At 45.1% G+C, this 14,037-nt stretch overlaps 1 protein-coding gene across 3 annotated transcripts in view; it reads left to right on the top strand.

The window, feature by feature from the left end:
• Window positions 1–14,037, top strand: part of BCR (BCR activator of RhoGEF and GTPase) — a 104,853-nt gene that overhangs the window by 76,539 nt on the left and 14,277 nt on the right. For all 3 annotated transcript variants that reach the window (XM_035098789.2, XM_060269562.1, XM_060269563.1), the window contains 4 exons: window positions 1,634–1,765; window positions 10,026–10,085; window positions 12,041–12,150; window positions 13,836–13,975. In XM_035098789.2, coding sequence (XP_034954680.2) covers window positions 1,634–1,765; window positions 10,026–10,085; window positions 12,041–12,150; window positions 13,836–13,975 — 442 coding nt within the window. The remainder of the gene's footprint in view (window positions 1–1,633; window positions 1,766–10,025; window positions 10,086–12,040; window positions 12,151–13,835; window positions 13,976–14,037) is intronic.

The raw sequence follows: 14,037 nt of genomic DNA, 5'->3' as shown, positions 1-14,037 counted from the left end.
TGTTTTGAATGACTTATGAAACTGAAGGGAAAAGTAGCCAGAAGCAGAACAGTCTCTCTTTTGCACAGCTTGCACGAGGAGCTGCCTCTATTGCTGTTTTTTATTCTAGTACAGCCTTCTGCATCCTGGTTCCCTGTAGATATTATGGACTATAATTCTCATCAGCCCCATGTTCTGTCTGGAGATGTTGGGAATTGCACTCCAAAACATTTGGAAGATGCCAAGGTGGAGAAGGCTGCACTAGAGGGTTTCATTGTTCTTATTTAGAGACCTATTACAATAGTTTAGCTCATCAATATTTTTATTTTGTTTAACAAAGTGTACATGCCACTTACTCTGTAGAGAACATCTAAGTAGTTTACAAAAGATATTTCCTCAGGAAATATGGAAGTTGCAGTATCTTTCCCGGCAAAGCCAAGAATTTGTCTCCCTCTGGAAATGACAAAGGGTGTGACAGTCATCCTTCACATATGTATTATGGTCTTCTAGTCCTCTTAAAGGTTTTTTATGTCCATGCTTTAATTGTATTGTTAAGTTTTTAATACCTTTGATTGTTCCATATTGCATTATTTATTGCTGCCTTTGTTATGTTAGGGGGAGGTTCCATAAGTTTAGTTTAGCCCACCTCCCATTGCCAGCAAAGTGCACAACCCCCTCTTTGGGTAACAATCTTATAGATTTATATATTACTAGTGTCATTCAGCCCGTTCAGTAAACGGGCGCTAGCCGGGCGGGAACGGAGGGGAAGCCCTGGGACCGTGCAGGCGTCCCCTCCGTTGAGCGCCTGAGGCCCACCGGCCCCTCCTCCGCCTCTTCCTGCTGTCCCGAGTGGCGACGGCCTCCTCCACCTACCTTCTCCTCCTCACCTGAGGAGAAGGAAGAGGCCTCTGCCGCCACCTCCCGCAGCGTGCCTCAGGTAAGCGCGCCACCCCTCGCTCTCCTGCCTTGCCGCTCCCGCGTCACTCTGCTGCAGCTCCCGCTCTCGCCTGAGGCCCACTGGCCCCTCCTCCACCTCCTCCCGCTGTCCCGAGTGGCGGCGGCCTCCACCACCTCCCTGCTGCGGGGGAGTGACGCGGAGCTACGAGGCAGGAGAGCGAGGGGCGGCGCGCTTACCTGAGGTGTGCTGCGGGAGGAGGCGGCAGAGGCCTCTTCCTTCTCCTCAGGAGAAGGGAGGTGGAGGAGGCCGTCGCTACTCGGGACAACGGGAGGAGGCAGAGGAGGGGCCAGTCTCTGCGCTCCAAGTCTCTGCGTCCAATCCCTGTGTCCGTGGGGCACATGCGCGGTAGCACGGACACAGGGACTGGACGCAGAGACACAGGGACTTTATTATATAGGATGCAGACAGAAAACTGTTTTGATTGCACAAAACTTGTTAGTTCTAATTCCCCAGGTGGGAAACAGAATGAGGCAAAATCTTCAGGGTGCCCTTTCATAATTTCCCAAGAAATCTCTGTGATGTTAGGACTTTGAGAGCTACAGCATGGGCAGCCAGTGTGGTGCCTGCCAGATGTTGTTGGACTGCACAATTTATCATCTCTGGCCATTGACCATGCTGGCTGGGGGCTAAGCATCTAGCTATCCTTGCTATGAAGAGTGAATCTCGATTGACTGAAGTGCTGTTCTCCTCCTGCAGGAATTTGAGATAGAACTGGAGGGTTCACAGACACTGCGAATCTTGTGCTACGAGAAGTGTTACAACAAAAGCAAGCTTACCAAAGAAGATGGAGAGACCACCGACCGAATCATGGGCAAAGGCCAAATCCAGGTGGGCTGTTGGAATATATACCTTTGTAAAGGCAAGATGGCCATGATTCCTTCAAGCATAGGGTCAGGAACAGGTGGCCTTCCAGATGTTGGACTCCAACCCCCATTGACCCAACCTAGAATGGCCAATGGCCAGTGGTGATAGGAATAACATCTGGAGGGTTGCAAGTTCCCCATCCCTACAGGATATCTTGGCTTCATGTACATTGATCCACAACTCGTAAAAGGCAAAATAGGGCCACACAGAAAGGTGGTGAGAAGCCCAATGTAGTAATGCTGGCTGTGGCTGATGGCAGTTGTAGTCCAAAACTTGTGGAGGGCAGCAGCTTGGGGAAGACTGCAGTAAGAAGTAAACAGAGAGGAGTGACTGAAAGCAGGCTACCATCCCTGTCTGGAGGACATGCTCATCTGAATGAACCACTTAGGTGCTTGATCGGCCTTTGGTCTTTTCCCGATGATATATTTCTTCATATCAAAGCCTACCCTTGAGAAAATCTAGTGCTCTTTCTTGTAAGACCTCTGGATGATGTCAGACATGAAGTTTTCCATCCCTCTCTCTGTTAGAGCTGGGTATAAATTATTCTTGCTTAACTATCCAATTGCGTGTGGCTAATCTGATATTATCTTGACTGGAAATCTCACCCTCTCACTTCTGGGATTTGTGAATCATGCAGCTCTTTGTATTGTGGTGAAGGCAGTGAGCCTTGGTGACTAGAGCTGGGACTGTTTATTAGCCTCACCTCTGTGTGTGTGAGAGGGGGGGGGGTGCTAGCTGAATAGGAAGGAAAGCCATCAACTGACTCTGTGTTTGTAAAAGCATGGCTATTTTCCACAGAAGCAACAGGCAGCAAATTAACGTTTCCTGTTCCATCATTTAGTCTCTCCGTCTCTGGAAAATGAGCAGCTCTTTTCTTTTGTTGGGGTTTACTGTTTATTTGCTGGAGGTTTCCGTAGAATGTTTACATTGGAATTTGGAGAAGGTTTTGCTTGGAATTTAATTGTCTTAAAGACCTCCAGCTTTTCATTCATGCTACAAATTGAAGCTACTTGCTGTCACTCTGCATTTATTTTCTGTATGTCACTTCCTGTAGCATTTGATGTCACTGTTAAAGTGAAATCCAAGGTGTGTTCTATGTGCTCCTTCAGTTTTTAATCTCGTTTTGCAGAATACATAGTCCACCTACTGGACCTCTTAACTTCTTACCTGTCACATTTGTACATATACTCTCTCTGGTGGAGTAGAACCCTGTGAAAGCTTCTGTCACATCTGTTATGGTAATAAGAACATTAAACGATCCTTGATGCTGGGTCAGAGTAGGGCCTGTCTAGTACAGAATCCCATTCTCACAGTGGTGAACCAGATGCCCATGGCAGGCTCCCATGCAGGACCTGGGTACAATAGCAATCTCCCAAGTGTTTATTCCCAGCCGCCATATATGGAGGCATACTGCTTCTGATACTAGAAACAGAACATAGCCATTGATAGCCTTCATGAGCCTTTCAGGTGCTACAAGATTCTTTGATATTTTTGAAGCAAAATTGAGGCCTTGCATATTTCTTGGTTTTCTGTCATTGTGTCGCAGCAACAAATGCCGATTGCTTTACAAGAAATGAAAGCCAGTCCCTTTCCCACTGATAGTGAAGTGTTTTGCTGTCATGTTGTTAGGGCACTTTGAATGGATAAGTCCCTTTACCTTCTGGATTGGGGACCAGCACTGATCAAAACGGCTCCCTTTTGTTTACTGCTCCATCATGGCATGGTTGCCTTGGGGGCGCTCTTAGGAATGGGTTTGATGTGCAAACTGTTGCTCTGTTCCCTGCCTCTGTTTCTCTGTGTCCATGGCTTCTTTCTTTGTCTAGGCACCCCAGACAAAATTTCCAGGGGAAAGGGGAGCCAGGCAGAAACCTTAACATGGTACAGTCATACCTTGGATCTTGAACGCCTTGGTTCCCGAACAAACCAGCTCCCGAACGATTGAAACCCAGTTTTCGAACGTTCTTTTGGAAGCTGAACATCCGACGAGGCTTTTGCAGCTTCCGATTGGCTGCAGGAGCTTCCTGCAGCCAATCAGAAGCCGCACTTTGGTTTCCGAACATTTTGGAAGTTGAATGGACTTCCATAACGGATTCCGTTCGACTTCCAAGGTACGACTGTATTGTGATTACAGCAGAACACTGATGGGAGGAAGGGTGGTCATCCTGAGCATTTGCATGCTTCCTGCATCCCTAACCTCTCTTTGTGAGAGGCCTACTCAGCTTATCAATCAAGAGCTGCTTCTGCAGGAGAGGAGACAAGCCTGGGGAGGGATACCTGACAGCAGCAAGATACCATGTAAATCTTGGAGAAGCCCCTCCACAGACACTGCAGACATCATTGGGGACTTAATGTGTTGTGTAGACCATCAACGCAGTGTCTTTCCTTTGTTGGTTTTAGTGCCTTACAGATTTCCTGGTCAAATTAAGAACTCTTTCCCACTAAATCAAACTTTGCCACCCTTCAGCTGCTTTGGCCTACAACTCTCAAGCAGCATGACTGTATGCTAGAGCTCATGGGAGCATTACTGTACTGCCTGAGGCTGATGGGAGTTGTAGTTCAAAACTGCTGGAGGCTACCAGATCGAAGAAAGCTGCACTAAATCAACAAGGCAGTAGCTTTGCAGAAAGTGTACATACTCTTCTTGCTGTTCAGCAGAACCCGGGTGATGCAAAGTTGGTGATCTAGATGTGACACTAGCTCCTAGCTGCAAAACCATATTTTCAGCAGTCATATGTATCTGTACTATGATAAAGTCTCTAACTGTAGGATTAGCAAGACCTGTATTCAATAGTTCTACTTCAGCAAATTTTCTACTTGTCTTTCCAGTTCACACTGTGGTCTTCAGCCCCCAAAATATCTGCATTTCTTTGCCCAGATTTATTCTGTCCAATGTCAGGGATACTCTAGCAGTGTCTTTCAAACCTCATTTTGCAGATTGACATAAGCAAGTGAGCAGATTTTCTGGCTTGTATAGATCTTTCTAGTCTCTCTGGGGATCTTGTTGGTTTTTTTCAGAGTACATGCTGTGATAGAGTCTGAGAATGTCTGTGTGGGAAGAAACATAGCTATCTCAGCATTCCATAACTGGACTAATAGTATCTTTGACTTGTTACTACCAGGATTAAATGGACACGTGCATTTTAATCCCATTTCTTCATGATTTTGGTAGCATCTACAGCAGTGATGTCCAAACTTTTTTCAAAGAGGGCCAGATTTGATGAAGTCAGAGGCGTCTTTACCATAGGGCCTAGTGGCGCGTTGCGCCAGGGCGCCGGCCTCTCGGGGGCGCTGACGGGGCGCAACCAGCCACTAATCCCTTTGGCTCCTCCACCACCGCCTCCACCTCTCCCTTGGCTGCAGGAATCAGCGGGCTGTCGTTAGGCAGCAGAGGAGGAGGCAGCACCCCGGAGCCTCGCAAGTGAGCGTGGGGTTCCGGCTGTTTGGCCAGGACGCCACGCCGTGCCTCCTTCTCCTTTCCCCCGTGCTGTGTGTGCGCTGGTGCCGAAGCCTCTCCGGAGGCTGCGCTCTCCCCTTCCTGGCCCTGCGGCTCTCCGCACGGTGATGGCTCAGCTGAGGTGGAGTTTTGAGGCCTCCCAGCGAGGGGGAGGCGGTGAGCCTGTTGCGGGACACGGCGGAGAACGAGGCACCGTGGTTGGGACCTAGCGGGAAGGCACACCATGCTCCCCAGGAGGCTTCGGTGCTGCTCTTCCCTGGCCAAGGCAGCCAGGGGGTGGGCCGCAGCCTCCTGCGCTACCCAAACATGCACAGCTGAGGAAAGTGCAGGTGAGGCGGCAGGCGCGCGTGTGGGAGGGACCTCCAGGGGGCTGGGGGCGCCCTAGGGATCCCTGCACCAGGGCGTGAGATAAGCTTAAGATGATACTGGATGAAGTGAAGGGCCGACCAAAGGACCAACCAAAGTTGTTGACCTTTTTTTAGGATTGTTGGTTTTTTTTAGGATTTTACCCCAGAAAATAAACTGTCACAGGGGCCAGATTAAACCAACCGGCTGGCCGGATTTGGACTTTGGACATGCCTGATCTACTGGGTTCTCCTTTTTGAGAAAAAGCTTGGGGTTCCTTGGCTACAAGTTAACAATCAACATCAACTTCGTTGGACTGGTCATGTTGTGTGGATGCCTGATGACCGTCTTCCAAAGCAACTACTCTATTCTGAACTTAAAAATGGAAAGCGTAATGCTGGTGGCCAACAAAAGAGGTTTAAGGGCTGTCTGAAGGCAAATCTTAAAAAAATGTAGTATAAACACCGACAACTGGGAAACACTGGCCTGCGAGCGCTACAGTTGGAGAACAGCCTTTACCAAAGGTGTCATGGCGCTTTGAAGACACTCGATCTCAGGACGCAAGGGAGAAACGTGCTAAGAGGAAGGCACGCTTGGCAAATCCACACCATGATCAACTCCGGCCTGGAAACCAATGTCCCCACTGTGGAAGGACATGTGGCTCCAGAATTGGCCTCCACAGTCACTTACGGACTCATTGTTAAAACCGTGTTTATGGAAGACAATCTTACTTGGCTACAAGTGATCTCTAAAGAAGAAGACTTTTTATCTTCGATCCTGACAATGGCCTTGTGGTCTGTGAGATGAAGAAGCCAGCTGGCATGTGGATTTCACTTTGGGGCAATTGCAAGACTTGCCATGCAGTAGCAGAAAAGTTAACATGTGAATTGACCCAAATGCATGGATAGTGTCAGTGGTGCACCATTGTGATTTTGCTGCTGCTTTGTTACAGGGAAATCATGTTGTCCAAAGTGTCCATGCAGAACAGTTGTCCTCCACACAGGTGATTCATATGGGATTTCTACTCAGTCACACTATAAACAGGATTAAAAGAGTGACTTTTATGTCTGTTAAAACTGTTTGCTACCCACTTTTTTGTTTTTATTTCCAGACTGGCTGGCTAGTCTGCCTTTCCCCACTGCACCACCCTTGTTGATCATGTAAGCAGCTTGTCTGGCCAGCTTGGAATGGCAAAGCTGCTGTTACAGAATGTAATTCATTTAAACATATCCTTCCTGTTGTATCTTTGTCATTCCTCCCAGTGGCCTTATCAGGGCTGATGTTTCCTCCTCTAGTGGGCCAGTTAAATATTTTTTTCCAAATCTTCTTTTTTTAGCTGCTTATTGTTTAGGTTCTTTAATAGAAGCGCAATACTGGACTGCTGGTAAATTACTCTACATTGGGTAATTATTTTTTAAAGGGGGAGGGCCCATCACTCCATGGTTAGAGCAGGCACCCCCAAACTGCGGCCCTCCAGATGTTTTGGCCAACAACTCGCATGATCCCTAGCTAACAGGACCAGTGGTTAGGGCAGATGAGAATTGTAGTCCAAAACATCTGGAGGGCCGAAGTTTGGAGATGCCTGGGTTAGAGCATATCCTTTTATTTATTTATTACATTTATATTCCACCTTTCCTCTGGATCTGGCATGGATGCTTTAGTTGAAATTCCTGCATTGCAGGGGGTTGGACTAGATAACCCTTGGGTACATTCTAACTCAACAATTCTATGATTCCAAGAAGCCCAGGGTGGTGTGCATGCTTTTTCCTCTCCTTTCTGCAGCCTGGTGCCCTCAAGATGGCATTGAGGGGTTGGACTAGATGACCCTTGGGACCCTTTCAACTTTATGATTCTAAAGCACATTTAGATGGCATCTACGCGTATACACGAGCATTTTGAACTGGGAAAGACTTCTTGGAAAAGAGATGGACTTTTTCTGAGTGCTTGCTGGGAGAGCTTATAAATACCAAACTGATTTCAGAATGAATTGAATGGCACTCTCCCACCAGTAGTTAAAAAAACATTGAGTCTTGCATTCTTGCATTGAGTCTTGTATTTGTGCTCTGCTGTTGGATGCAAGGTGGCACTTGTTGTGTAGAAGTACCATTTCCTTCCATGCCTAACTTTGGAATCTCTGCCCTCATCCCAAACAGCTTTTACCTGTTGAATCTCCAAAGAATACCTCAGGCAGCATTTTCACTTATTTATGTAGAAGATTCACCACCACCCCAGGTTTTCGTTTTTCATAAAAACTCAAAAGTGACTTACTTTGTTTTAGACATGAGTTGCACTTTATATGGCACAGAAGTACAGGGCATGAGCAGCAGATGAATTGCATCTTGAGTCTGGGTTGACTGTTCCCACTGTGAGAATGGTGTTGTGAAAGGCTATCCATGTCAGCTCCAGAAAGCAGTCGCATGGGGGTGGAGGTGAGCCTCAATAGTTCCACAAAGGAAACCAAATGTACTTCAGAAGCCATTTCCTCTCAATTCTGGGAAAATACAAATCTTGTTGAGGGAAACTTCTGCCTCCCCTTCCCATAAACTCTTTTGGGAAGGAAAAACAAACAGCTCATTGGGACCTTGGCTGCCCAAACTGAAGTGGGCAGGTCCTCCAGGAAGAATATTTTCATCATAAAGCCCGTGGCAGAGCAAGAGTAGACTTAGAGGGACAAACACTGGGCTTCAGAGCACAATAAGAGCACACAGCACAGTAAGAGATGTGGGAGCTGCTGATGACCCACTCCACCACTCAGGGAATCTTCAGGCATTTCTGCTACAGCTGTAGCTGCAGGTCTCTGCTGGATTTACCGAAGAAATGTACACATAGCAGAAGCCACACTCTGTGGCCACGAATCTGTGGCAGAGTGCTACAAGGAAAGGTTGGCTTTACTCTTACATTCATTCATTCATTCATTCATTCACTCACTCACTCATTCATTCATTCTCTCTCTCCCCACCCTCCGCCTTCCCATTGCTTTGTGCTGTATGTGTGGAAAGAGAAACTGCTTCCACTTATTAGCAATAACAGGGGGGGGGGGTCTCAACAGGTGAAGGCAAAGGGCTAATTCTCACAAACAGCAGATGAAGTGGTGAACCTGTGCCTGGACTGTGCCACTTCAGGGTTCAAGTGGGGCCTCAGATTGTTGAATGCTCCTCCCTTTACAAAAAAAATATATAAAAAAAAATTCCTTGCATGTTGAAAACTTTCTAGCTGTTTTCCTGGCATGCTAGTTTTCTGGGCCTATGGAATTTTCATGTGTGGAAGAGCATTATCATACAAACACACCCAACCAACTTGCAGTCATCTGAGTGGCATAATTCAGAGTGGCATAATTCAACTTCATCTAGACCCGAGAGAGGAGTTGGCCCTGAATCTCTAAAACTGAATCGGGGGCAGGCCAAAGGGAGGGTGATGAACAAGCCCAGAAAACCAGAATTGGTACCACAGTCTCTGCTAGAAAACCTCCACTGGCTTGTCAGACAGACGTGTGCATTGTGTGCAAAAATAAAAGACAAATGTTTTGAAATTTTTGTGATAAGGATAAAGGTATGTTTTGAATGTATTTGCTTAGCTTTGCAAAACTATGTTGCTTTCATGACTTTTGTTGTCAAACATTCTGGAATCTTTTTTCTCATGCAGAAGAGGGTGACGGATGACAAATGGTCTGAAAGGGCACTGAGGTATTTCTAAACCAGCCTTCCCCAACCTGGTGCCCTCCAGCAGTTTTGGACTTCAGGGGCAGTTTGGAGCTATAGCACAAAACAGCTAGAGGGTATCAGACTGGGGAAGACTGTTCTAAGGCTTTCATGTTTAGAACTGTTCAGGGCTATAATTTTGCTGTTTGTTTTAAAGGACAAGCTAGCAGGATTCTCCTGATCCCGCAAATATGTGACTTGCATGCCAGCCTAATTAAATTTGGCTCCCAGTATGTTTCCGAGCACAATTCAAAGTGTTGGTGCTGACCTTTAAAGTCCTAAATGGCGTTGGCCCAGTATAACCAAAGGAGCATCTCCACCCCCATCGTTCTGCCCGGACACTGAGGTCCAGCTCCGAGGGCCTTCTGCTGGTTACAGGGAACCAGGCAGAAGGCCTCTTCGGTAGTGGTGCCCTGTGGAACGCCCTCCCACAAATGTCAAGGAAATAAACAACTATCTGACTTTTAGAAGACATCTGAAGGCAGCCCTCTTTAGGGAAGTTTTTAATGTTTGAAGTTTTATTCTGTTTTTAGTCCTCTGTTGGGTACTGCCCAGAGTGGCTGAGGAAACCCAGCCAGATGGGCAGGGTATAAATAATAAAATTGTTGTTGTTGTTGTTATTATTATTATTATTATTATTTTATTATTAGATTAACATGTAGGGCAATACAGCTGCTTTGGTCTCTGCACCTGATTGCTAACTCACTAATAACTCTCCATTTTTCAGCTGGATCCACAGACATTGCAAGATAAAGACTGGCAACGCACTGTCATATTGATGAATGGAGTAAGTACAGACAATTCTAAAATGTAAGCTGGCTGCTCCTGACTGTTCTGTTCTGGATTGGATTTTCAGGTCTTGTGCTCCTGGTGACTGAAGACCCATAGTCAAATGTTGTTGTTCCACAGACATGGTGTAACACATGCAGATGATGATATAAAACACTGACAGCAAGCTGCCTGCCAGGCCTGTGCAGCTGTTTACATGCCTGCTGAGGAGCCAGCTTTATAGATTGTTCCTTTAGTGGGTGCAGTCTCCATTAGCACACAGATACAGAGCGGCGTTGAGCATTTTCAATTGTTGCATAGGAACAGCATGTATAAGTTTTCTATGTTGGAAATTCTGCCTTTATATCTCCCGTACTGCCAAAACGCATAAGCTCTCTGTTAAGAATCTGCACTTCTCCTGGATGGGGAAGATAGGAGAGTTTTATTTCTAATGCAATAATGTTACAGAGGATCTGGACGTATGCATAATATGTACATCCTGTTCCTGGCGCAAGCAACAGACCACCCTAGCTGTCTTTGTAGTCATGCAGGCGGCTGCTTGCACAACAAGGTCTTTCTCTGGAGCCTGTTTGACTTCTCTGAGCACTCAGCCATATTAAATTGGCACCTCGACTATTTGGTCCTATTGATGCCTGGTGTGGAAAATCAAAACAACACTCACAACTGTGTGCCCTTACAGGCACTAATTTTTAACAAAGGGGACAATGCACTCTGGAATTCTCCTTTGCAATTTTCACTGAAATGAATGGGAGTGGCAGTGGCTTGTATTGGAGGACTTCTCAGCAGATCAAATGCCCTAGGGCTCAGAGCTGCCTGCCTGTAGCCACTGAAGTCCTGTTCTCTCTTTTAAAATATATGCAATGTTAGCATGGCTTTTTGACAAAGAATGGCACATAGTGGAATCTATTTTGAACGATTATCTGCGTACACTGTCACTTCAATGAGCTGTATCAATAAGCTCCAGTTAACCAGATAAAAGTGGTTTAGTTGGAGAAGCTACTTCAGATGAAATAGTAATTATTTCAGACATAAGTAGTTTTGAAGAGCATTAAAACCTCATGCATCATGTAAAATAATCTTTGACCCTCAGTTACAAGTTGTTTCTCATTGTGGTGTTAATGCTACTGAATACAGAAGTCTCTCTGCTCATTGAATACCAAATGAGACTTGCTGTCTGAATATTGTCTCTTCCTGGGTAAGCTGCACATTATGCATAGCCGCTATTATTTATACACTTTATATTCTGCTTTTCACATTGTCATGTACTTAGAAAAGCTAACATTTTCTTTAAAGAAACAGTAAACCACATGTAAAATAAGACAAAAACAAACAGAGAAATGAGAATTTAAAGTAGTAATAAAAGCAGCTGTAAGAGGCCTTACCTTAAGAGTTTTTACTGAAACAATTCTAACTGTAAACTCCAGAAACAAAATTTTGCAAGTGTAAGGCTAAAAACAGGGATGGCTAACCTGTGGATCTCAGGTTATTGAGCCTCAGTGATTGTGGGAGTTGTAGTCCAGAAACATCTGGAGACCCACTTTTTAGGCTCTCCTGGCCTAAAATCTTAGAAATCTTGTTGATTTTCAGTTTGTATCAGACTTCACATTTCTTTCTACATTAGCTTTGTTATTTCTACCCTCTTTGACAATTTAGCTTGTTGTTTTGAAGTGTCAGAGGATTCTGTTTGTAATGACAAGAGACTACTAATGTGGTATGTAGTTGAGAAGGGGGTGCATTGTTCCGTGTAGTTTTCCCAAGGGAAAGCAGCTTACATGGAGTATGAAAGTAACTCCATCTGATTGCGGAGCTCAGAACAGAGCAGGTCACCCAGATGATGATCCAAGCCCCTGTGCTATTCGCTGTTACTCCTTGTGACTGTTTTTGAATGAGAGAAATCCAACAAGAATTTCTGTTGTTGGAAAGAGTAGCTATGAATCTCCTTTTTTCTTCAAGGTTGAAGTGAAGCTGTCTGTGAAGTTCACCAGTAGAGAGTTCAGCTTAAAGAGGATGCCCTCCCGCAAGCAAACAGGCGTATTTGGAGTAAAGATTGCAGTGGTCACCAAGTGAGTTATTTCATCATTTTTTCTTTTTAATCCAGGGTTTTTCCTTAAGGCCTTTTCCCTGACCTGACAGTGAACAAAAGTCAACACGTATAATTTGCCTGTTTTCTAACAAATAGTTTTGAGGGGAGGGGGAAGTATCTGTTTTGCAAGCTGCACCATGTTCATTGAGAACGGCATAAATCTGCTTGGAACCCAAGTTTGTTTACTTTGAACATCATGTGCTATGCCGTGCTCCGGAACCAACCCTTGGTCTCTTCCTCTCCTGTGAGATGACTCACCCTGGGATTTTCCAAGCTACTGAGCAGCCATTATGCTCCACACTCAAAAAACATTCACACCATCTGGATGGTGCTATATTAGTTTTAACCCCTGAACTTTGGTCATGATTCATTTGCCAGCAGACTGTTTGCTGGCACTGGAGAACTTGGGAGGGAATCATTACAGTGGTGCCTCGCTTAACGAATGCCCTGCTTAACGAAATTTCCGCTTAACGAAAGGTTTTTTCTAGCGGAGGTTGCCTCGCTAGACGAATTCATTTTACAAAAAAATTGTGTAGCGAATCGCGGTTTCCCATAGGAATGCATTGAAATTCAATTAATGTGTTCCTATGGGCAAAATACAGTGGAACCTCGGTTTATGAACACCTCGGTTTATGAATTTTCGGTTTATGAACGCCGCGGACCTATCTGGAACGGATTAATTCACTTTCCATTACTTTCAATGGGAAAGTTCGCTTCAGTTTATGAACGCTTCAGTTTATGAACAGACTTCCGGAACCAATTACACCCATGCTTCAGTTTATGAACATTTCAGTTTAAGTACTCCGCGGACCCGTCTGGAACGGATTAATCCACTTTCCATTACTTTCAATGGGAAAGTTCGCTTCAGTTTATGAACGCTTCAGTTTATGAACAGACTTCCGGAACCAATTGTGTTCATAAACTGAGGTACCACTGTAAATAAAAATTCAATGTATTCCTATGGGATTCGCTAGACAAATTTTTCGTTATAAGAAAAGACCCGTGGAACGAATTAAATTCGTCTAGCGAGGCACCACTGTATTCCGTAGGCAGAAGCAGGACTACTAAAGCACACATATTAAATTGACATCTTTAAAAAACAGAGAAGTTGAATGAGGATTTTTAGATTCCTCAGGTATCAGCCTTACTTTGAAAAGAACAAAAACACATGATTCTCAGGAGTCAGATGAATGGTTTGGCACACATGGTATGAACTGATGACTAGAATTTTATTGTGTTGGAGTGGGAGAATGTACCATAGCTGCCAGTGCTTTGACCTCTTACTTTTCTGCACATCAATAAACTTTGTACTTTTGAGCAGCATGGCATATCAGGGGCTGGCAAGTGCTTCAATATGATACTCAGAATCTTAGGGGCAGATCAGAAATAGCACATAACTTTGAAAAAGATAAATAGCTGTACATCTTGAACAACAGTTTTATTGATTTTATTTCTTGACATATTTTGTAAATTTGTATTAGTATTACTTTTGAAAATAAATACAAAATGATACCGAAAAAAGAAATGTCTGTCTTCAAATGCAGGCAGCCTCCAGTTTTCCCATAGAATCGGAGGCAGTTTGAAATGGCTTTCTTGCTTGTGGTGTGTGTACATTCACACACAATTATTCCCTTTGCCTTTACTGAACTGGACCTCTTCTTGCAGGAGAGAGAGATCAAAGGTGCCTTACATTGTGCGCCAGTGTGTGGAGGAGATTGAGCGTCGTGGCATGGAGGAGGTGGGCATCTACCGAGTCTCTGGCGTTGCCACCGATATCCAGGCTCTGAAAGCTGCTTTTGATGTCAGTGAGTATCAGCTTCTAAGGTTTTCATTTCCACTATAAATGACAAAGTCAGTGCTCCACTCA

The sequence above is a fragment of the Zootoca vivipara genome, chromosome 17 (genome assembly GCF_963506605.1).
Source record: "Zootoca vivipara chromosome 17, rZooViv1.1, whole genome shotgun sequence".
Lineage (NCBI taxonomy): Eukaryota > Metazoa > Chordata > Lepidosauria > Squamata > Lacertidae > Zootoca > Zootoca vivipara.
This window is presented reverse-complemented; position numbering and strand designations above follow the sequence as displayed.